This window comes from Rattus rattus, chromosome 5, assembly GCF_011064425.1.
Source record: "Rattus rattus isolate New Zealand chromosome 5, Rrattus_CSIRO_v1, whole genome shotgun sequence".
NCBI lineage: Eukaryota > Metazoa > Chordata > Mammalia > Rodentia > Muridae > Rattus > Rattus rattus.
The window spans coordinates 3872075-3897611 of NC_046158.1; the positions used below are offsets into that span (position 1 = coordinate 3872075).

Below are 25537 nucleotides of genomic sequence, written 5' to 3' on the forward strand. Positions count from 1 at the left end.
GTTTTTCAAGTGGTCAACTGGGATTCTCATGGGTCCTTAAAGCAACCCACAGGCTAGAACGAGGAAGTCTCCTGACTTGAACAAAAGAAAAGAAAGCCAAGCAAGCCAGGGTAGGATGGGTTGGGGAAGGGGGAATCTTTTAAAGCCAACTTCTAAAGTGCGGTCACCAAAGTGCTCTGATGGTCTTCCCTTGGGAAATCAACAGGGCTAGTCTGAGAAATAAGTGAGGATGTCTGGGGTAACAAACTGTCACATTGTAAAAGCTCAATGATATTAACATAACCCAAAATGACAAAGATTGACCTGCTAGGTAACAGAAAGAGCTTGGGATCCTCTTGTTCCTGAACAAGGGAACAAAAGTGGTGAGCTCAGGAGAGGACTCAGAGCCCAGTTCTAAAAGCAGAGCCATGCGGCTGGCACTGCAGGAGGTGCTGGCTGCACAGTCTCAAGCTGAGAAGCTTCAGCGGGCTCTTCAAATAAATGAGAAAGGTCAGCGTGAGTTCACTCTGCAGACCGCACAGAGCTCGCAGAGTCCATACACATCCCCGTGCTAGCGGATGGATACAGGCAAGGCAGTGAGCGGACCTGGAGACCCAAGTTCACAGAGAAGGAACACTGACAACACTGGGGTTCAAGGTGGACCAAAGACTAAAGCTGATAGTCATTCTGGACAGAGACTTCAGAAGAGCGAAATTCCCGCATCACAAAGGCTTCTTAGAAATATAAGCTACTTCTAGAGGGGCACAGTTCTCTTAGAAAACCAAACCAAAAAATAGTAATTGCCTCTAGGAAGAGAATAGGAGAGCCAATTAATTTCCATTAAATATTCTTTTTTTTTTTCCTTTTCTTTTTTTTCGGAGCTGGGGACCGAACCCAGGGCCTAGGCAAGCGCTCTACCACTGAGCTAAATCCCCAACCCCTCCATTAAATATTCTTTCAGAATTTCCTTACAAGTATTCTTATGCTTGCTTAAAACTGTTAATGGTCCTGTTGCTTTATGAAAGTAGATGTTTTCCTAATAACAGATGCAGAAAGGGAAGACTGGTCTAGCTTAGGCCCTAGCTGGGCACGTCTGAAGACATCATTGAATGATCCACAGTATTTCCCACAGGAGACAAGTGATCCGTTATTAGCACAGAGAGGCTAAGAGTGGGCTTTCTGGGCCAGCCTAGGTGCTCAGCAGGCTGAGGCAAGAGGATGCCAAGTGCAAAGCCTGTCTCTGCTACAGACTGAGTCCACAACCTGACTGGACAACTTGGCAAGTCCCTGTCTTGAAATTCAAAAGTTGGCAGGGGCCTATGGGTGTAGTTCAAGGCCCTGGCTTCCAATGCCCAAAAGACTAACTTACCGACTGACTTTGTTTTCCCTCCCTCCCTCCCTTCCTCCCTTCCTTCCTCCCTTCTTTCACAGCGATTCCCAGATGGTATAAGTTCAAATCCTGGGACCACCACTCGCTAATTCTGTCATCTCAGAGACATCACCTAACTTTTTGGTGCCTCATTTTCTTATCTACAAGATGAGATAGCCAGGGCCACCACAGGAAGTCAGGAAGTGAGGTCATGTGGAGTGCAGACAATGCGTGGCCCACGATAGCCCTCTAACTGCTACTGCTGTCTTGCTGCCCATGCCTTCTCTGCCCAAGGAGCAGGGAGTGTACATTTGGTAATAATGGAAAATTCACCATATTCAATTCTCTCCCTGGCCTGGGAGGCCTAGGTCCCCGAGTGAGTGTCAACGAACTGATTGATTGATTTAGGATGTAAGCAAAAAATGAAAAGCCCAGATTACTTCCCCAGATTCTGGCAACAGCTCTCTTCCCCAGAGACAGACAGCACTTCCGTCTTCAAGACATAATTACACTGAGGCTGGCTTGATTCCGTCAGCTACAAAACAAGAATTCCTTCTACCTTTTTGATCTTAGTGAGCAGAAAGAGCTCCTGGAGAGACACCTTCCTGGACAAGGCCTTACAAAACCAAAGTGAGAACAACACTTCTTTGGAACTTGGCAATGCTAGAATTCAATTTAAAGTATGTTGGAATAAAAATGGATTTTTTTTCCTCCTAAAACAAGAATTAAACCAACCAGATAGTCACTAAACTCCACTTTACCCCCAGGAACAAGCTGAGACCTAAGCAAATTTGTGATGTGACCTAACTTTGCAGTTACAAAAGTCCATTCATCTCCGCCTCCAGCGGCCTCAAAATGGAGATAGTGCCTCTGACTAACTGGATACAGATGGGGAGGAGAGATGTGCGTAGAATGTGGAGCAATTTGGAAAAAATAAGCAACACAGTAACTGAGGATGACTCTGGCCCCTCAGATGCCAATTCTGGGGACAAATAAACCATCTTCCTCCCTCTGATGTTAGGCCTTGAGCTCAGCCATCCACACCAAGCTCCTCTGAGGAATCCAGTCCCTGGAGTCAAATGCACAGCTTGTAGCAGAGGGAGAACGCGCTCCACCTGTGCTGGGCACTTAAGTTGAGATGGGCTGGGAGGGGCTGTAGGCCTTTGAGTGAAGAGTTGGGAGGGAGGAGGGGTAGGGAAGCAGGTTAGGTATTGAAAAGTCTTCAATTCTTTACAATTCAAAACAGGAGAAGTCCAAGCTGTTCTGAAGTAAACTTTACATTTCTACCCCTATCTTGACTCTTACGTGGAAGAGGCAGAAAAGCCAGGGCGTCGCACATCTGTGAGCTCTGCCCTTCTGAAGAAAGCAGCAGTGCCTACGAGAGTCAACCATACTCTAACAGGCCTGCCAGGCCCAGTCCCCAGTACCGTCCCCTCATCCTTTTAGACTTAAACACTAAAGACAACAGGAAGGAGCCATGGAATTAGAGGAGCAGGGTAAAGCAGGTAAAAGCAACAGGTTCCGGATTCTAAGTTTAAGCAAAGAACAAAACATGAGGGGCTCCCTGACCAACCACCAAACTAGATGCTCGAAACTCCTGGAAATACAAGCAAAACCATTCTCTTTCCCTTCTGAAAAGCGAGAATTCCCAAGACCTCTTCGTGGTCTGCAGAAAAGTGGGGGTGGGGGTGGAAAGTTCACACGAAATTCTGTACCCATAAATGGTAGAGCGGGATCCCTTTGTACGCGGCACTTGGTGGAGGTCCACCTTTGTGACACAATTCCCAGTTGGCCGTGGAAACGCCACAACGTGGGCTCACCAGGACCTAAAGGCCTGTGGCGCTGGCTTTTTCAAACTTTCTGGGCAGGAGCCACACCATGCGCTGGGACCTTGCCAGCGCCAGAGCCGCGGCTCTCTCACTCTCTGGAAGTCAGAAGAAGCCACCAGCACCCGCGGAGGCCTCAGAGGGAGAAGACTAGGAACCTAGAAAGCACAGAGAGCGGGTGGGCAGGCCACTCCTGGTTGGTCCCCGCGCCCAGGCCGGGATTTACCTTCTAGGTAGCAGCTGGAGGACGAAGAGAGCCCCTTCTTGGATTTGCAGCCCACCAACTTCAAGCAGATCTCCAACATGGTCCCGCGGCCACGGCGAAGGCCCCACCGCCTGGGCCCCCAGCCCCGCCAGGCCGCGCTCTACGCGCTCCCAGCACGGCCCGCGCCCCGGCCCGCGTCCCGCCTCCCGCCTAGGCCGGTAACAAAGGGCCCTGCGCTCCGCCCCGCCCGCCCCTTAACCCCTTCCAGGCAGAAGGCAGGCTCCACGCCCTCCCAGCTGCGTCGCAGCGGTGGCGCAGCCCTTGTTGCCGCGTGTCCGGGAAGGTCGGTGGAAATGCAAATTCCTCTCCACTTACCAAGACTGATCTCGCTTATATTTGGGGAGCAACTGTGATTAAACCTAAAGTGGGTGTCTGAGGTATGTGAACAGTCAGGGCTGGACCCCACTAATACCGGACGCTGCTCCAACCATCCATTTAGACCTGGAGATGTGAGTTTTAGTTTAGGGAACTGTCTCTACAGTGCATGTTCATTGTGGGCTGAAGAGGCGGCCCTTCCTGACCTCATTTTCAGGAGAACTTTACCTCTGTTTTCAATGCCACGGGTAATCAGCGTTTGAATTCATTTCACGGTGTTTTTACCTTTTCCTAAACGCTGGCTTACCAGAGGTTACCAACAAGATTTTAATTAAGCAATGGTCATAGCAGTGGGCTACTGGCACTAAGTTGGTGGGAAACAAGGACCCCAACTACAGCCAATCTAATAAAAACTCACCCATGTTCTAATGACAAAGGGAAAATAAACTTATGAGATAAGCCATATAACCAAGTCTGGTCCAATCTTTGCACTTGAAGAGATGACCTGTACTGGGATGGTTCTCTATGAGAAGTATTCCATGTGCCTTGCCACCCATGGGACCTGTGCACTGTAACCCTGTGAGGAAAGTCAGATCCTGACCCTGGTTCTTCATGTGAAAACAGACAGTCTAGAAGGTCACATGGTGGAAACCAGAAGACATGTGCTCAACTAGGATCTGCCTGGTTCCAAAGTTTGGCCTCTTGGCTACTAAGCGGACAGCACTGGGTAGCTAGAGCCATGATCACATGGCAAAAGTTATGACCTGTTTCAGAGAAAAATTTGGTTAAAGGACTTTGGTTCCAAAAGAAAGAAAAGCTGGGCAATGGCGGAGCACGCCTTTGATCCCAGCACTTGGGAGGCAGAGGCAGGTGGGTCTTTGAGTTGGAGACCGGCCTGGTCTATAGTGTTCCAGGACAGCCAGGGCTATACAGTGAAACCCTTTAAAAATAACCCCCACCCCAAAAAAACAAGCAAGGATAGGGGACAGGGCGGGACCCTGGTTCCCGGCTGGGCTACCCTACAATACTGATTACTAGGATGTCTGGAGCATCGGCACAGCGAAGGAGCAGGTCTCCACTTAGGTCTACCTAAAACAGCAGATGTAATCAAGAGTGCCACGTCTGTGTCTGGGACAGGCCTCTCAGCCAGGATGTCACACACTTTTTGTGCTAATCAACACTAACATATATTTGTGCTGAAGCCAAGTGGATCTACTTTGCTGCTAATACAGGTGCCAGACCAGGCCTCACAAGTACCCAGAACTCATGCCACTCAATCTTCTGGAGAAAAGGACCAGAGTGACCAAGAGACCACGGTCCCAACTGGATACTTTCCTGATCCTGGAAGACCATTTTCTGCGAGCTCCCACATGCTGACTAGTGTTGTCTTGATCCCGCCAACCTCTACGTGATGCCAAAAGTAACACTGAGAGAGGTGCCGCCACTTCCCATGACGCAGGGCCTGCCTGTTCTGCTACCACTCGGAAAGTCCAGGGGTCTTGGATCAGGTTATAATAAAGTCGGTCATAGAGCATATCAGATCACAGGGTTATATTCAGATTGGCAGCTTAATGCCAAGAACTACACATTAAAGGGCATTCTGAAATTCTAACCACATCCTTGAATACTCTTTAATACAAGTCAGACATTCACGTGTGCTGGACTTCATGCTGGGATGTAAGCCTGTTTTTAAAAGCTAATGACTACTACTAATATTCTGCTTTTATGGCAATGACCTTATCCTCTGAAACCCTCTCTCAAGGTGAGTAATGCTTCTAAATTGTCTAGATTCGTTACAATTAAGATAAAAACTATTCAATAGGCCAGGCAACACACTCAAGCAGCAGCGCTCATGGTAGCCATTGCCAAGTTGCACACAAACACAAACTGACTGAACTTCTATCCAGCTATAGCTTTTGAACTCTTGCAAGATAGGGAGAGTGCTGTGTACAAGCACATATCTGCATACATGCAGGCATATTGCTGTATACATAATAAATAAATCTTAAAAATTAAAAAGAACTTGGCACCTAAGCTTCCATGTCTGAGCACAGCAGAACCCTGTCTGAGTTGCAGCCTACTGCTTCAGAATGTGTGGGCTAAACTGCTAAAGCCCCAGAGGACCCAACCAGGGGCCATTTTGGAAGAAGGAAGGAAAGGCTGCTACTGGATCCTATCAGGAATGGGACAGACCTGGATGGATGGATGGATGGATGGATGGATGGATGGATGGATGGATGGATGGATGGGAAAGCCAGCGGGCGGGCAGATGGACGGACGAACTCCATGAATTTGGAACTCATCTGAAAACAACTTGTAGATTTAAGAAATACATCACAGTAGAAGTAATTAATAAAAGAGGGACTCTAAAATTTTAGATTGGATTTATTTTAAATTTGGGGTTCAATCTCTTTTTTAAAATGGGGCAGGCACCTACCATAGCAGTGGGTCAAGAGGAGGCAGGAATGTGGGAGAGGGACTGGAGTGGGAGTGTGAGTGGGGAAGGTAGGTGAGTCTGGCCAGGGGGCGGCCTGGGCCCTCCACAGCTGAACCCTCCGTCTTTTCAGCACAGCTGGTTGTGCTGGAGGAACAGGGATGGTCTGTTTCACAAGTTCAGCCAATACAGCCCACAGCCTCTCTGTTGGCCAGTTTCTCTAGCTTGGACCATCTGTCTGTGTGGAGCTGATCACAATAGCTACACCACTTCACTGCCCTCAAGGACGCATGTCCCTGGTAACCCTTGGAACCTTTCAGTCATAACTGTTTGTCTGCAGTCATGGATCACTAAGGTCCAGTGACTCCAGTCAGGCAACTGACAAGGCCAAGCTGTAGAGCTTGGAAAAGCTTAGGCCATGTTGGAGACCTGCTTGAAGCTGGTGGGCTGCAAACCCAAGAAGGGCTGTCCTCCAACTGCTACCTGGAAGGTACACTCTGGTGGGAGTGCTGGGGGACCCTCCAGGACTCTCCTGCCTGTGCCCTGCACATGCTCTAGGTCCCTAACCTTCCCCTTCTGAGGTCTCAGCAGGTATTTGTGGGTTGAGCAGACAGCCTCATTCAGAGCCCCGATTTCCTCATCCGTGAGGTAGTGGGAGTGTCCTAAGAGTGGTCTCCACAGTGGAAATAACATATGGAGGCCTTGATACAGAAGGTGCCTAGTGGCTGCTATAGCATTTTCCAGAGGACTCTGCACTAGTTAAGGACAGCACTCCTGCATGAGTACTGGGTGTATGTTGAGACACAAATGAATACTCTGCATCAAGAATGACTGGAGATGGGACTGGAGAGACAGCTCAGTGGTTAAGAGCACTGTCTGTTCTTTCAGAGGTCCTGGAGTTCAATTCCCAGCAACCATAGTGGCTCACAACCATCTGTAATGGGATCCGATGCCCTATTCTGGTGTATCTGGAGACAGTGACAGTGTACTCATATATAAAAAAAAAAAAAAATAAATCTTTAAAAAAAATGACTGGAGACAGCACAACATGAATTAGCTCTGTGGTGGTTTGTACTTGCTTGGCCCAGGGAATGGCACTATTTGGAAGTGTGGCCTTGTTGGAGGAAGTGTGTCACTGTGGGTGTGGGCTTTAAGACCCTTATCCTAGCTGCCTGGAAGCCAGTCTTCTCGCACCAACCTTCAGATGAAGATGTAGAACTCTCAGCTCCTTCTGAACCATGCCTGCCTGACTGCTGCCATGCTCCTGCCTTGATAATGGCCTGAACCTCTGAACAGGCAGCCCCAATTAATGTCCTTCCTTCTAAGAGCTGCCTTAGTCATGTGTCTGTTCATAGTAGTAAAGCCCTAACTAGGACGCTCTGGAAGGGTCGGGGTTGCTCGGGTTCAAATGTCATAGAGCCTACCTGACATCTACCTGACATCTACAGCTGACGTTTGGGAGACTGAGACTTAGACTTAACCAGCCCCTCTACCCTCACCTTCACCAGCCTCTTGCAGACTCAACATACCATGTACATGCACACTGCAGGCTGCCCTGCACATCATAATAATGCTCCTTGTCTGGTCCATCCTCTTGGGATGTCTAGACTGTGATTCTCAGTGAGGGCCCAAAGCAAATTCTCTTTCTAGAAAACTTCATAATTTGGAAGGTGGAGGCAAAAGATCAAGAGAACAGCTTAGGCTAAGGAGACCCTGTCTTAGAAAACAAAACAAAAATTTCATATACTATATATACACATGACTTTACTATAGTTTATAAGTAAAGGGTATAAACCTATTTGGTCAAAAAAAACCTGGGTTGGGGATTTAGCTCAGTGGTAGAGCGCTTGCCTAGCAAGCGCAAGGCCCTGGGTTTAGTCCCCAGCTCCGAAAAACAAAACAAAACAAAACAAAACTTAGTTTGATGAATAATAGTGCATCCATGTTAATCACTTTTTACTTTTAATCAACGTAATATATACACTCTGCTAAAAAAATCAAGCAGCATGAAGGTTCTTTTAATAGTCTTAAGATTAAAATTAAACCTACACATGGTGGCACCCATCTTTGATTTCAGCACTCCAGCGTCAGAGGCAGGTGGATCTCTGAGTTCAAGGCCAGCCTGGTCACATAGGGGATTTAGGCCAGCCAGGGTATACTCTGAAAACCTACTGAGAAAGGAGGGAAGAAAGAGAGGAAGGGGAGAGGGAGGGAGAAAAGAGAGGTGAGAAGGGAGTGACAGAGACACAAAGACTAAAACTAGTCCTGCAGCGTACTCTGGTCTGGTCACAGAAATGCCTCCTTTGGGTGTCTAATCTTAACACTTTGCTGCTCTGGGCTCACTAAGTCACACATCACTTACTAACTCAGTAGAGCAGCATTACACAAAGGTCTAAAGCAGACCTGAATACAATTGTGACAGTCTAGCTGGGTATAGAATCCTCAGCTAATTGGAATTTCCCACAAAGTGGTAATAGTGGCATTCATCTTAATCCCAGCACTTAGAGAGCAGACAAAAGAAGGGTGAGGAATAATTTCCCTAATTTTGAAGGTATTTCTCCATTGTTTTCTAAGTCTACAAGATCGCCATTTAGAAATGCAATCCTATTCTGATGTCTGAGCCTTCATAAAATAGCTTGCTTTTCTCTTAGAAAACTTTTAGAATAGAATTTTCTTTCCCCTTTGGTATTCATAAACTTCACAATGATGTGTCTTGGAGTAGATCTCTTTCATATACAGTAGTTGGGTACCCAAGAGCTATCTAGATCAGAGTGACATCATGAGTTTAGGAAAGCACTTCTCTAAGCTCTGAAGATTTCCCTTTAAAGAAATACGATCAGTGTTAGGAGAGTATGTGTGCCACCGCAAGCTTGTGAAGGTTGCAGAATCACCTCTGCCTTTCTACCTTTCTGTGTATTCTGGGAATTGAACTCAGGCCCCAAGCTAGTGTGGCAAGTACCTTTAACCGCTGGGCCATGTCACCAGCCCCAATTTTTTCTTATAACTGTCTTCTAACTTCTGTTTATTGTTGCTATTATTATTACTTAATTCTCTTTCTGAACTTCTTGCCACTTGGACACTCACACCCTGGAAGGGGCTTTTAACCTCATTATTGTCTTCCTTGGATTTCTTGTACATGTCTTTATGTTTTACATTTTAAGGTAAATTTGATTTTCAAATCTTTGGTAAAATTTTAAATTGGAGTTATAATTGTTTGTTTTTTGACACAGGGCCTCTCTATAGCCTTAGCTGTCCTGGAGCTTACTGTGTGAACCAGGCTGGCCTTAAACTCATAGAGGGCCACCTGCCTCTGCCTCCCAAGTGCTGGGATTAAAGGCAGCACTGCCCAGGCAATGTTTTTATTAGTAAAATATTGATGCTTAGGACTTCAGGGCTATCTCAGCTACATAGTGAGTTCAAGGCTTACCCGGGCCACTTAAGACTCTGTTACACGAACAACAATTAACAACAAAAACAACAACAACAAAAAGTGTTTTTCGGGGTTGGGGATTTAGCTCAGTGGTAGAGCGCTTGCTTGGGAAGCTCAAGGCCTGGGTTCGGTCCCCAGCTCGAAAAAAAAGAACCAAAAAAAAAAAAAAAAAAAAAAAAAGTCAAAAAAAAAAAAAAAAAGTGTTTTTCCTTCTGCTGTCAATAGCACATGCTGTTTGATGCTGTGCTGTCCCTAGGGACCAGAAGACCTGTCCTTTCGAGCTCCTCTTGCATGTCTCTATTCCCACTGAGTTCCTGAGTTTTGTGCATCTATTTCACTTTTTCTAATCATTTAGAGAATTCTCAGAATTTTCAGTGAAACTTAGGTGTTCATTCATTCATTATCTACAAGGACTTAGACTTAAGTCCTGTATCTGGAAAGGGGGTACCACGCTTTGAGGGAAGGAGCTGAGCAGCCCCCACTGCTGGGATCTGGGGGCACTTTTCTGGGGCCATTCCACTTTTTCAATCTGTTGTCTGCTAAGGCCTTGCCCAGCAGGCCCTGGAAAAGGCTGGGCATCTCACCACTCTGCGGACTTCCAACAGCAAACCCCATTCTTAACTATACCACTATGACTAGCCACAGGCTTACCTGAATCCAGCCTGCTTAGCAGGCTCCTGAACCCACAGCATTATGGGAAACACGCCATCTCATGTGACTGAGGTGGAGTAGCGTGCAGGGCTGGGAGCCCTGTGAGAAGTCTCAACACCTTTGCAGGTTGCCCTCTCCAATCCTGAGCGTTCCTCAGTTCCCCACCAGTGTACAGGGCTCTCGGAGGCCAGGCTGCCACTCTGGGCTGCCTCCCATTCCCCAGCACACGCTGCATTTGTTACTCACTTCCATCTTCCCTCAGGTTCCCTCTATCCTTACACATCTTCAGTTTAAAAACTGTATTTCTATGTGTGGCTCATGCTCACAGTCCAAGGACTCAGGAGTCTGAGGTCAGAAAGACTGCCATCAGTCTGAGGTCTAGCTGGGCTCCACAGTAAGGTAGGCTCAAAGCAGCAAAATCTTCCTGTCATTTCAGTGGGGCAGGAAGAGGGATGGGGAAACAGTCCCTTCTCATAGACAGCTCTGTGCATCTTACAAGTGTCGCAGCTGTGCCTAAGGTTAAACAACTTGCATCAAGTCACCCGCACTTTGGTAGCAAAACCAGGCATGGAACCCAAACCCTAAAAGCCCTTTCTTACGTTTTCTTCACAGATAACATCCACTAGATCCCATAATTAACAAGAATGTGATGGTGAGGAGATGGGTTAGTCAGTAGTGTCTGTCATGCATGTACAGGACCTGAGGTTGGATCTCCAGCACCCACCTAAAAGCAAAGCCTAGTGGGAGGTCTGTAACCCTGGTACTGTGGAGGTAGAGACAGGAAGACCCCTGGGGTCTGCTGAACAGCCTTGTATCCAACTACGAGCTCCAGGCTCAGTGAGGCCCTGCCTTAAAACACTGAGAGTGACTGGAGAAAACACTCAGTGTTGGCCTGGGACCTCAATGCAAGGCGCTCGCACACATGCACACACACACACACACACACACACACACACACACACACACACACACACACACACACACACACACACACACACACGGCCATCAGGGTGTGAGGTAATCAAGAAGACATTGGGCTGAAAAACTAAAACTGTTTCAGTGAACAGGTCTCAGCTTTGCTGATGAGGATCCAGGCTCCAAGTCCTTACATCCACTCACACGGGCACCTTAAGGTTTGCTTGTAAATAGGAATCTTATTAAACACAAATAACACAGAGCCCAAGAGCACTCTTGTTCTATTCTAAAGCCCAATTTCAACTGTAGTTATTTTTCATGCTTGCACAAATGTCTGTTTTCCTGTCCTTGGGTTCATTCTGCAGTGAGGGTCAAATAATTTGTGATTATTTGAAATACTATCTTGTTTTCTTCTCACCTGAATATTGAATAAAGATTTAAGTCTCCACAGCCAAAGTTAGCACAACCCTTTAAATGCTAACATTCAGAAGGCTGAAGCAAGAAGATCATAGATTCTAGGTCAGCATCAGCTGGTAGCCCCTGTCTCCACCACAAAAAAAAAAAAAAAAAATATATATATATATACTATTAAAGCCCTACATCCTTAGAGCTAACATCTGTGAAATAAGAAGTCTCACGGGGGAACTTACAAGCCCAGGTGGACTCTGTTACCCTATCATCCTTTTGCTTCAAGGCCAGCAGCACTGTGCTTGGCTACTGGGGTTTGGTTAACTTGGAACTGGGAAGCTAACAGTTAATGTCTTTCCTCTCTTTCCCTAAGACTAAAGGAATCTGCACAGCGGCCTAGGAGATCACGTTACTTTTGGGGGTGGGGAAGAAGGCAGCTGGAGAGGAGTGCAGAGAGAGGGCTCCAAGGGAAAGAAAACAAGCTGTCCAACTCTCTGCACAGTGTAAACTCAGCTGGGAGGAGGAGGTAGAAGCGCCATGTTTACCCAAGTTATCAGCCATGGTGCCCTCCCTTGGTCTGGCAGCCTAGTTCTGCACCCAAGCAAGCAAAAGCTTGGGACCTGAGGAATGTAGCTTATGTTCGAGTCTTAAAAGGATCTGCACTGAGCGTCCGGCTGGCAATGTTTTAGACACAAGAATAGATGGGGCTGTCTTCCCTCCACTCAGAAGAGCAAGGACAGTACTTGGACAGGCCTGCTCTTCCTCCTTAAAGTGGCAGATGGAGCACATCGATGGTTCACAGCTACGTTACGAACACGGAAGGAAGGGCAGCAGTTGACCTGAAGAGACTCCTCAAGGAACAGTGTGCTTAGCGCCAGGAAAGGGCCACATCTGGGTTCCTGTGCCCCTTGAACAGAGAAGACAAAACTGGGCTTGCTTCCCAAAGGTCACTTTCCTACCAGCTAGCACAGAAGGTGCATGGCACAACACAGGGTCTCCAACTGATCTCCACTGAGTGTGATTCCCTAAGTGTGGCAGCAGTGGGTTTTGTGTCGCCAGAGAAGTGATGAAGCATTATTGCTGGTGTATCTGTGAGGACAGGGTTAGATGGGATGAGCCTTTGAGTGAAGGGACGGCCTTTATCCTATCAGCAGAGGGCCTCACAAAAGGAAGAAAAAGGAGGGTGATGTTTACCTTCCCTGGGTCTGACTGCTTGAACAGGACAGGATCTTCTGCTCTCCATGTTCCCAATTCAAGACATTTGTATCTCACACTGCCCTCGGGTCTCAGACCTCTAAAAACACCACCAGCTTTCTCTAGCGTGCAGTGTGGATGGTGGGACTCCAGGGCCTAAATTCTCATGAGTCCAAACTTAAAATAAATCTCTCCAGAGAACATAGGGGAGAAATGGTATCAGTTTGAGGAATGCAAATCCATGTATCCTACCATGAATCTGATACATAACTACATCCCAAAATGCAGCGAACCCTTCCTGCCCAGTTAGAACATGTTCAAACTGGTTTAAAATGGGCAAAAGAGTCATTGGCGTGTCACCAAGAACCAAAACAAATGGGTGATAAGCACCCAGGCCAGGCAATGGTGGCATACACCCTTAATCAAAGCAGGAGGGAAGCAGGCAGGTTCTAGGCCAGCCTGGTCTGCTTCTAGGGGACAGAAGCACAGTGAGCTCCCCATGTCCGCTGCAGCGAGCTTCCACCTCACCTCACTCCAGGGCTACAGCCACAGACAAAGCACTAGCAAACGCAAGGCAAGGCAATGGACACACAGCTCCTTTATAAAGGAGTTTTTCCTGGGGAGATGGACAGACAGGTGAGCTCCAGGTTCAGAGAGAGACTCTGTCTCAAAAATTAAGGTGGAGAGCACTGGAGGAAGACACCGGTGGTTCTCTGACCTCTGCTCGACATACAGAATTCCAAGACAGATAGGGCTTCATAAAGAGACCACGTCTCAAAACAAAACAACTAAAGCTGGGATAAAACACTGTGAGCTAAGCATCAATTGAAGAGGGAGGAGAGTATATCCACACGTGAACTGTGTGAGAATGTTCACAGTAGCCCCAGTCACCAAGGTCCCAATGCCCATCAGGTGGCAAATGAGTAATCAAGTGTCCCTCAGTAATGGGGTAAGCTCCAACAGCAAGCAGTGAGGTGCTGGTGCTATGCTACTACCTGGACAAAGCTCTAGAGCATGACAGTCAGTACAGCGCCTGCTACACATCAGGAGAACTTAGGTCCATATAACACCTCATACAAAGCCAGATGTGGCAGCACGCACTGGGCAGATGGAGACATGATTACCTAGTGGACTGATGGGTGAGCTCCAAGTTCAGGGAGAGCAATGGAAGAAGAGCCCTAATGAGATCACAGAGCTGTCACAGCCCCACCCTCCTGACACCTCCAGCCAGCACATACACAACGGGTTTCTGCTAGGGAGTGGGGGAGGGGAATGCCATACATACAGATGAGGCCATGGTATTCAGGCTGATCCCAGGAGAGGCACAGGGGAAGCCAGTGCCTGGTACAGCTGGGACCAAGACAGAGACCATGCCTCCCAGTCAGGAAGCATAAGACGTTCTCAGTGGCATAGCAGCTTCCTAGGCTGGGTCTTCAGAGACAGAGAGCAGTGCTCACATACACCGTGGGCCCACCAGTTGAATCCTTGTGGAAACCAAGTATTATATAGAATTGGATGGGTCAAATACTTACAGCATTTAGACCTGCTGCAGAAAAAGTTCTAGAAAATAAACATCATGTTCCTAAAATGCTGAGGCAGCTTTGTCCAATTAGCTTTTAGGATCAATTAACAATCAGTATCTCATGAATCATAGGCTTATAATAAACAAAGGAATTTTAAGAATCAGGCAAATAGGAATTTTCAGTCCTGGTGAAACACTCATGAGACACTCACTGGGAAACAACAGTTGTGCCAGTCTGGACCTGAGGTCACTCCCCAGAACTCATGTAGGGGTGGAAGACGGAAACTGACATCCAAAAGTTGTCCTCTGATCTCCATACAAGCACTGTGGTATGGAACCCCATCACACACACACACACACACACACACACACACACACACACGAGATTTTAATAATAACAATTTTTAGTATTGTTTGGTCTTCTCTTCCATTTTCTCACCTTCCTCAGAGTGGGTAAAGGCAGGCAGGGAAGAAGTGCAGGGTAGCAGGGCCTGGTTCTGTCTGCTTCTGTGGAGCCAGCTCCCTGCTCAGGGCTCACTTATCCAACCTGACCCAAAGGTAACACAGCTCATCACTTACAGGGTGCATGAGCTTCCCTCAGGAAAAGCAGTGTCACAGAGCTGCAGGTGAGGGGCAGGAGTTGGGGGGCTATCTAGTTCTCTTGAGGACAGAAGACACTAGGTCCACTGTATGGGGACGAAACCATCCTTTGTCCCATGGCACCAGATCACTTGTGGGATGCTGGCAGCCCTGCATGGCACACTGCTTGTCTTTCTCATTTCCTGTTCCCAAGAGCCTCATGGGGGAATTTGGCAATATTCCATAAAAGCCAAAATTGCAAACATATTTGCCCTCTGACCCATCAACTCTTCTGTGGATTTACTTTACAAACTTACCTGTGCATGTACACACACACACACACACACACACACACACACACACACACACACACACACACACACAGCACTGTTTAAATATCAAAAGTATCATCATTAAGTTAAATTCTAGATTAACTTTCCAGTGGGGTGCATGAAACCCCCGAGAAGTGTGTGGGTGGGTACTTGTCAAAAGGGAACCACTGTGAGGCCCTCATGTTCATTCATTTCTTCTCTGAAACTGTCAAGATCCTGGCCATTAACTCCCTTTTCCAATGTGGTTTCAATGTCTGCTGCTCCCCAGGAGGGGTGGCCACCTCTATCTTGGTGGTTGTCAGCATTCCTGGACACCAAACCATAGGATACATGGAGAACACATCACTGTGGAAAAAAGTGTATCAGAAAGACAAGTAATTAAAATGTCACCAGGGGGCCAGAAAGATGGCTTGTGGATAAGGCTCTTGCCCAGCAAGGGCCCCATAGCAACTCCCACAGTTGTCCTCAGATCACAACACATGTGCTGTGGCATACACACATGCACTCATGTGCATACATGCACAAAGATACACACAATACAATATGCATCATTAAGTCATCAGGAAATAAAAACTGAGTACTCTGCAAACATTTTCTGGAGAATCTACCGAGAGCTGGTGTTCACTTTGGCTCTAAGACTGGGGTTGTTTACCTTGGCTCTAGGACTGGGGTTGTTTACCTTGGCTCTAGGACTGGGGTTCTCAAGCTGTGGTCTCAATCCCTTGGAAGGTCAATTGACTCTTTCATAAGGGTCGCCTAAGACCATCAGAAAACATAGATATTTCTATTATGATTCATAACAGTAGCAAAATTACAGGTATGGAGTACAAATGAAAATAATTTTATTGGGGGGAGGGTCACCACAGCATGAGGTGTTAAAGGCAGCATTAGAAAGGTTGAGAACTGCTGATCTAGGGTCACAATGGTGACAGGCATGAGAAAATTCCCCCCCAAACCCCCCCCCCCGAGAGAACATTCAGGTTGAGAAGAGACACAACAAACTAGGGAAAGGCTGTGAGTCTGCAGAGCTAATCCACACAAGAGGTCTGCAGTTTTAGATATGGTGGCCAGGAAAGCCACCTCTGAAGATTACCGCAGGTAAAAGAAAGAGGGACGTATGGGACAAGTGCTGTCCTGGCAAGAGAACTATGTGCAGAGGCTCTGCACAGGAAGGACAACTGGGGGAGGTTCAAGGAAAAGCAGAGGCCAATATGGTGGGACACGTGGAGGTGTGTGTGGTGTGTGTGTGTGTGTGTGTGTGTGTGTGTGTGTGTGTGTGTACATGTGGAGGGGGGGGTTATATGTGTGAGCAGATGAAAAGCAAATCTTTAAAGATGAATCTGGAAACAGTTGTGTGAGACCTTCATAACAAAGACTATAAAATACTACAAAAAGGAATCAGAAGTTCTAAACTCCTGGGAAAGTAATGACTGCGTGCTGGGATGAGACAACTCCAGATGTCGGCTGGGGTTACAGAGTCAATCCTATCTCAACAAAGACCCAGCAGGTTTCTATAGAAATGAATGAGCCTAAACTTAAGGTGCAAACCTGAAGACTGAAATAGACAAAGCGGCTTTGGTAGTAATATGGAAGACTGACACAGTCAACTACAGGTCTGCTATAAACTAAAACAGTAAGTACATCAGCAATTGAAAGGATGGTGAGCAGGAAGTGGACTCTCACACGAGTCCTCAGCCAATTCCCAGCAGTGATGAAATCTGTAGGGAGCAGAGTGACTGCAGCAAGGGGGTGGGGCTTATTCGGCCTCCTGACTGCCACAATGATTAAGCAACAGCTTCTGACACCATACCTTCCCAGATGGCAGTGTCCTCTGATGAGCCAGAGTAAACCCTTCTCTTCTCCCTTTAGGTAGTCTCTTAACAAGACCAGACTGAGTACTGTCCTGTGGCACCTAGACAAGGCTGCCCCAGGATGTCCAGATGCTTTGTTAAAGAATTACGGAGCCTGGTAGAGTGGCTAGTAATAGGACTCAGTGGTCAGGAGTGCCTGCTGCTCTTGTAGAGGTCCTGGGTTCAGTTTTCAACACCTAAGTTCAACCACCTATAATTCCAGCTCCTGGGGATCTGACACCCTCTTCTGCTCTTTGAGGGCACCTGCAAGCACATACACAAGTGCGCACACACACACACACACACACACACACACACACACACACACACACACTGACATAATGTTGCTGTACACTATGTAAAGATTATCCTTATGTTATTCAAATGCTGATTTCTCTGCTCCCAGATCTGGTTGCAATCCAGACATGGCATTGTAATGCTTATAATTATCTCCTGCGTGAATGTTGTGTAAGCATTGTTCAGCATTTATTCTCTGACTTGTCAATAAAAGCTGATCAGCCAATGGCTGAGAGGAAAGAGAATAAGGCTGGACTTCTATTGGAAGGGGGAAGGGCTGGTGAGAGGGAGAGGATTCATCACAAGAAAGGGTTCAGGAGACATCATGGGAACACACCTGGAGCAGAGAGAGCCAGACCAATACTAAAATGCAAGTATCTCCGGGATTTGGGCTAAGAGGTAGCCAGATCAGCTTAAAGGAACAGAATAAATTAGTAACTACTCAGCTGCTGTGCTGTAAAGCCTATCAAATAATCTTAGTCTCTGTGCATTTATTTAGGAGCTAGCCAGGAGAGAGAAAAGATTATCACTTTAAAAAAATGCTTTTAGGGGCTGGAGAGATGCCTCAGCAGTTAAGAGCACTGACTGCTCTTCCAGAGGTCCTGAGTTCAAGTCCCAGCAACCACATGGTGGCTCACAACCATCTGTAATGAGATCTGATGCCCTCTTCTGGTATGTCTGAAGATAGCAACAATGTACACACATACATTAAATAAATAAATAAATAAACAAATAAATAAATCTTTTAAAATGTTTTTACACACACACAGATAAAAATGACTTTTAAAAAAGAATTATTCATTCAGATGTGTCTATGAGGAAGCTTTAATGGGAGCTTAGCATTTACACTGGTGGAGAGATCACCCTCCCTAATGTGATGGATCTTTCTCCAATCAATCAACTAAAGGCCCCAGAGTGTGACCCACACTGGAGTTGCCAATTCTTCCTTCTGGTCTGCCTGCAAGGCACCTGTGCTTCACCTTTCCTCTAGCCTCACTGCGAGAGCAGTTCTACCTGGGCCAAAAGCTGGCAACCTTCAGGCCGCAACCACCTCACTGGCTCTCTGCAGAGCAGGGGCCTTGCCAACCTATAATTCCAAATCCTTACTATAAATTTCTCACTTTTCAGGACAGACAGACAGAGGGAGGGGGGAGGCATGTGAAAGCCAGAAGAGGTGCTGGATCCCCCAGAGCTGCACTCACAGTGACAGCTGCTTAAGACTGTCAGCTGCGTATGCCAGGGACTGAGCAGCAAGCATTCCTAACTGCTGAGCCTCCCAGCCCTACGGCAAGTGTCTTTCCACACACAAACATGCACACTGCTGAATCTGACCCTTTGTGATCCTGATGAAGAGATGGCACTGCTCGTTATATGTCCTTTAAAGGCCTCCCTCTAAGCCACGTTACAGCTTCACATATTTCATCCCGGAAAACCTGCCTAAGGGACAATGTCCATGGATGGGGAAAGGTGAACAATTCTTGTTTTTTTCTTGTGCCTAGAAATTTTTATTTATTAATTTATTTATTTTGAAGACCCAGTCTCAGCCCAGGGTGTCTGGGACTCAGCATTCAGCAAAGATGACCTTGAAGTCCTGATCTTTCTGTGTTCACCTCCCATTTGATGGAACTATAGGTATCTGCCACCACAGAAGCTACTAAACTTTCATTAGTTGATAATAAATACAATTAAATAAAGAAATATGAGCATGTCTACAACAAATGTGGTTTATCTATTCTAAAAAACTGTTCAACTACTAAGAAGGAACAATGACGAATTGTTTCCTAAGTTGCTGGCCATATTGAACATCTTAAACATCAATAACTTTACTCCTGCAAAAACCAGATAAATCTTTCAGAAGAACCAGTAAGTATGGCCTAGAGAGATGGCTCGGAGGATAACAGGACTTGCCATACAAGCATGAGTACCCCAGTACAGGTCCCAGCGCTCACATTAAAAAGCTGGGTGTGGCTGCACACACCTACACCATAGATGGGACGGAGAGGAGGGCCTGGGGGTGCTTGGCTGTTATCAGCTGAGCTCCTCGGTCAAATGAGGCCCTGTCTCAAAGAAATAGTAAAGATGACAGAGAAAGACACCTGATATCCCACTCCAGCCTCCAGGAGCACATACATGTGCAGCTAGCACAGGCACATGTGCACACACACACACACACACACACACACACACACACACACACACACACGATATACAAAAGAAAAAAGCATTGAATCTCCTGACTGTAAAATGACCAAGTTACCCCCTCAGACAATGAATTCCTTTCCTCTTTATCATCAATGAGACTTAATAGCTTTCTGGCATTTTGGGGACTTGTGTTCACAAAATGTTCCATATTTTTACAAAGTTGTCTTTATAATAATTTTACTTATCATTGTGTTTCCAAATTACTGCCTTTCCCTGCTCTGTCTGTGGCTTTGCCAGCATAGCTCCAGTGAGAAAGCTCAGTATCCCTGGCTCAATGAGTCAGAAAAGGGAAGCCAGGAACTGAGTCTTGACATGAGTGATATAACCCTGGAAGAGAGGGATGTGAGGAGCTGCAGCCCTACTGTGTCTCTTGAGAAGACTGAAAGAATACAGAATTCCCACAACAGAACTTCAGACCACCCTGAATGCAATCAGAAATGCTGGCTGTACAAGGCATTGGGGAAACCAAGTCACAGTGTAACCCAAACAAGGTCCTACCTGGTTTGCAGCAGCTCTCACAGCTGTTACATGGGTGACAAGAGGAAACATGTTCCAATGAGTGAGTGAAAGTCTCATTGAGGTCAGAAACCCCAGCAGGGGGACAGAGACAACACAAAGACTCAATGGAAATTCCAGAACTGAAAAACATGAAATACAAGAAGTGAAAAATTCACTAAATGTGCCTAACAGCTGACGAGAGAGGGATGAGGAGTGGAATACCGAGAGAGATAGATGAGCAGGAGCAGCCAACGGCATGGCGGCTCACAACTGCCATCCCAGCATGGGGGAGGCAAAGGACTGAGTATGTGTGCAAGACCAGCCTTGGCCTACACAGTGAGTCTCTGCCCACTTCCCAAAAGGAGTCACAGATAGAAAACCAATACACAAGAGAAGAAAGACTAAAAAAAAAAACAACTAACTCAGAGTAAGATCTAGATGATACCAAGTGGTCAACATGGAGAGCTAGAGTTGCAAGAAAGCAGAAAAACAACGGATGCAAATCGTCTAAGTTTAATGACATATAGAAACTGGAGGCAAACCACTAAATGAACACAAGAAGAATCAAAGCAAGCCACACAGGAAAACCAAGCACCCAAGGCCTTCGTTGAGTTTTTATTTTTATTTTATTTATTTATTTATTTATTTATTTATTTATTTATTTATTTATTTATTTTTTTTGGTTCTTTTTTTTTTTCGGAGCTGGGGACCGAACCCAGGGCCTTGTGCTTCCTAGGCAAGCGCTCTACCACTGAGCTAAATCCCCAACCCCGAGTTTTTATTTTTTTTAAGATAGAGTTTTGATGTTGCCCAGGCCAGTTTCAAAGCCACGATCCTCCTGTGTCAGCCTTCTGGAAAGCTGAGACTGCAGATAGACACCGCCATGATCACTTACGAGCAAACACTGAAGGCAACCATAGAATGATCTAGCAGAGAGAGAGAACACGGCAGCAAGGCAGAAGACTCAGTTCTAGAACACTGCCTTAGACAGGATACTCTTCAGGAATGCAGCCTGGGCTAGGGTTGTAGCTCACTGAGAGCACTTTCTTAGCTTGAGTAAACCCTGTCTTTGATCCCCAGTACACAGAACATCAAAACAAAACAAAACAAATGCCTCGAGAAAGAGGACAGGGCGGGGCTGGAGAGGTGCCTCAGCAGTTAAGAGCGCCAGCTCCTCTTCCAGAGGTCCTGGAGCTCAGAAGTGCCTGTAGCTCCAGTTCCAGGTAATCTGTCACCCTCACATAGACTTAGATACAGGCAAAACACCAATGTACATAAAATAAAAATAAGTAAGTAATCAAAAAAAGGAAGGTCTGATGTGACCCATGGCAAGACAGAATTTTCTAGTTCCTAAGGAAAGGAGACAAAATGGCTATGCAAATCCACAGAACACAGACCCATTTCATCAGAACAGCATGCGGTCCACATGGAACTCACTTTTACATCATGAACAAAAAATGGGCTCTTGTTGTCTCACGTATGTTGTAGGAAACCCCAAATGAAATCATCCCAAAGAAAAGAACCCAGCACAACACACAAAGTGGACTTAACGGTGCTGCACACTGAACCCAGGGCTCCCACTAGACAAGCACTCTACCAGCTGAGTTGTATCCCTAGCCCTGTCAAACTTCTAGAAGCTAAGAAGAACATGTCGACACCAGGGAGATGTTGGCATCTGGCTTACTGGGAAAGCAAATTGATCGACAGTTTTCCTCTAAAACCACAAAGGCCACATAGCATCAAGAGATCGTACAGACAGCACGCCTGTCCTCCAGGGGTAAAGGAGAAACTCAGGTATTCAGAGACGAAGGAAATTAAGAGACTGTCACAGCAGACCCACTGAGAGGGAAGAAAGGCAACATGGGAGCAAGCTGTGCCTTCCCCACGACACAGTGCCTCTACACCCCTCACCAGCCCAGAGCCACTGGGACTGCCGCCTAAGCTCACCAAACACAGCTCCAGCATTAGTTTCCTTCAGCGAGGCCCCCGCACCTCACGCCCACAGCTGAATGACTCCCCAGCTCTCAGCAAGTTCTACTGGGTGCTGGAAAAGAGCATTAGGGCAGCTATTCTGAATTCATACACACCATGGAGGTGGCTATGCATTTTAACCTGTTTGTTTTTTTCATTTCATTAAATTTTTAATCTAATGGGGATGGAAGACCCTCCTACTGTTTTTAAAATTTTTATTACTAAGAATATAATATAATTACAATATTTCCTCTTCTCTTTCCTCCTTTCAAGCCCTTTCCAACACCCTCCTTGTTCATTTTCAAATTCATGGGCTCCCTAATCAGTACAATGTCTGTCTGTCCTGTCTGTGTTCTCAGGGCTTACTGACCATTTGGCATTGGCTAACCACTTGGCTGACCGACCATTTGGCACTGGATAAGCTCTTGGTGTGCTTCCCTGGGGAAGGCTGTTCTCTACTCTCCACGCTATGGCTGCTGCAGTTGTGTGGGGCTGAGGCCTTGTCTCTCTGCCTCTGCACTCCTCCTGTTCACTTGGGTATGTCTACTGTCGGGCTGTTCAGCTCCTGTGTCAGGCAGTATGTTGGTGAGACTGTAAGTGTAGCTTCTGCCATCTAGACAACAGCTTCACAGCAAACCCCCATGCTCTGGCTCTTAGACGCTTCCCTCCCCTCTTCTGCAGTGCCCCTGGGCCTTAGGTGTCGTAGATGTATCCATTGGTACTTATTTGGCTTCACAACTCTGCATTTTGACTGGTTGTGGTTTTCTGTAATAGTCTCGCTATCTGCTGCGAAGAAAGCTTTCTTGTCAGTGTGTGAGGGCTGCACTGTGAGTTCTGAGGACAAATGTTTAGGGTGTAGTTAGGAATTATGCTGGCTTAGTAATGCAGCAGATACAGGTTCTCCTCCAAGGTCCACGGCTTCACTAGCCCTGAGTGGTTGGCTAGGTTTCTAGCACCAAGCACGATTCCCTTCTTGGATAACACGACTTAAGTCCATCAGAGGGCTCTTGGTTACTGCCAAGGTATGTGTACCACACCCTGCGTCCTTAGGGTCATCAAGCCATGGCCGGTCACTGCTGTGGCTCACAGGCATCATGGCTGGGTAGGACTCCTGTCTGCCTCCCTCCTTTGGAAGCTTGTGCAGTGCCTTTCAGTACCTTGAACGCTAGTTCTCAGCAAGGAAGGATTTATTTAGATCAGTTCCAGCTCAGGGCCCCTGGGCTCTTAATTCGAAGTGCCTGGTGTCTTTAGCAATAAGGACTTACCTTCCACCTTTGGGGGTGGGGGCAACAAAGGACAACAGCAATAGTCTATAATATTAGGGAGACTCTTGGACAGCCCTGACCAACGAAAGAGGGCTTCAAAAGAGGACTTCTCATGCCTGGAGTTGGGGTTTTTGTTAAGTGGACTTTGGTTCTGGGGCCAGCATTGCCAGCCCAGATGGGAAAACTTCATTTAAACTATATGTGTATGTTAATCCACAGACTTACATGTATTACAGAGTTTTAGGTAAATAGCTAACAGTATGACTCTTTATGACTTTTCCAGGCATCCGGTAATTTTACTGTCCCTTCTTTTGTATTTACCCCACTTCTCTCCCTGTTAGACACCTCCCTCCTTTCCCACTTCTCCGACCCTTTCCCATTCTTTTTTTGAAGTGGGACAATCTTTTTTTTTTTTTTTTCGGAGCTGGGGACCGAACCCAGGGCCTTGGCGCCGCTAAACAAGCGCCCCACCGCTGAGCTAAACCCCAACCCCCATTCTTTTTTTTTTTTAAAAAGGTTTATTTATTTATTATGTATAAGTACACTGTGGCTGTCTTCAGACACACCAGAAGAGGGCATAAAATCTCATTACAGCTGTGAGCCACCATGTGGGTGCTGGAAATTGAACTCAGGACCTCTGGAAGAGCAGTCTGTACTCTAAACTATTGGGCCATCTCTCTAGCCCCCTGTTCCCATTCTTCATCTTTTTTTTTTTCTTTTCTTTTCTTTTTTCTTTTCTTTTTTTTTTTTCCAGAGCTGGGAACCGAACCCAGGGCCTTGTGCTTGCTAGGCAAGCGCTCTACCACTGAGCTAAATCCCCAACTCCCGTTCCCATTCTTAAAGAAGCACTATTCTTGTGGAAAGTGGCCTGGAGTACAGCAGGAAGGTCAGAAGGAAACACTAAAGACACAAGTGTCTCATTGCACGCAGGTACCACAAATGATATTGTGTTGTAAAATTCCAAAGGTGAGGAGAAGCACTCTTGAGCTCATGTGGAGTATGCCTCCTCTGCACAGTCATGAGGGGACTCTGTCAGTAGACTTGTAGTAAATATTTGCTTTTAACTGGGTACAGGGTTCCTGCTTCTTGTCATTCATCTCTCTCCCTTTCCTACATACCTGGGTCATCTGATCACCAATTTAAAATGAACTTCACGTGCTGTTAGAGATTACACTGACAGTGACAGCAGTAAGAAGTACAGCTCTTGGGGCTGGCAAGATGGCTCAGCAGGTGAGGGCACTCGTCGCCAAGCCCTATGACCTGAGTTCAAGCTCCAGAACCCATATGGTGGAAGAAGAGAACTCATTCCCTCAAGTTGTCCTCTGATCTCCATACATGCTCTTCCCTTGCTCCCCACTAAATAAGTAAATGTTAAAAAAAGAAAAAGAAGTTTTGTTTTGTTTTTGACTAAAAAACACACTTTCCTAAATCCCAATTAAACTCCAGCTCAGGGCGTCTTGTTAGAAACGTCCAGCCTTTGTCTGAGAAGTGGACATTTCCTTTTATGCAGAGCCATGGGCTAGAATGCCTCCAAAACACACAGAAAGAAATGTCTCCAACATCTAGGCATGCAGGAGGGCAGGAGACACACGACATCTTAGCAACACCTGAGACAGGTCATGAGAAAGACTTCTGCCTTTAACATTTTCCAGTAAAGAAGGAACACATTTCAAAGTTTGCTTCAAAAGTTTCATCCCAAGGATGTGCTTCAAGATAAGAATGAAAAGTTAACACGTGCGGGTCAGGGGTGTTGGCGCCTTTAGCCCCAGCACCTGGGAGCCAGATGCACAGGTCTCTGTGAGTTTGAGCCAACCCCGCCTACAGACAGTTCTAGGACAGTCAGGACTATGCAGAGAGACCCTGCCTCCAAAACACGCAAGTTAACCACCCGCCAGCACGATGAACCTGTGCTCCTTCTGGCCTGCAGGAGAAATTAAAGTGAGAAAGAGACGATGAGCACGGAGGCAGAGTCTACAGACACAGCACGGGAGAGGGCAGCAGGCACACGTGCACTGTGTTTTGGGGGCAAAGACTCCTGTTTGGAAATGCCTGGGACAACTGGCACACACAGGCCACAAAGGCCTTGCGACAGACGTGAACGTGATGTGACACAGCTATGTGTTGGGTGCTCTGTCCACAGTCGCCACCTAATACACCGGATACTCGTAACACACATGATCTACTATGCAAAGAAAGCATTCCGAGTGGTACGTGGCGCAGCAAGTGTGCTGTGTG

The 25537-nt window shown here is 46.7% G+C and overlaps 1 protein-coding gene across 2 annotated transcripts in view; it reads right to left on the reverse strand.

Moving 5' to 3' along the window:
- Abl1 (ABL proto-oncogene 1, non-receptor tyrosine kinase) overlaps positions 1-25537 on the reverse strand; it is a 101447-nt gene that overhangs the window by 35223 nt on the left and 40687 nt on the right. Inside the window, exon 1 of one of the 2 annotated variants that reach the window (XM_032902808.1) lies at positions 3401-3574. The exons of the other annotated variant lie outside the window; for it this stretch is intronic. Within the exon in view, the coding sequence (XP_032758699.1) occupies positions 3401-3479 (79 nt within the window). The 5' untranslated portion in view covers positions 3480-3574. Of the gene's footprint in view, positions 1-3400; positions 3575-25537 lie in introns of those variants that run through there. 2 annotated transcript variants of the gene reach the window in all.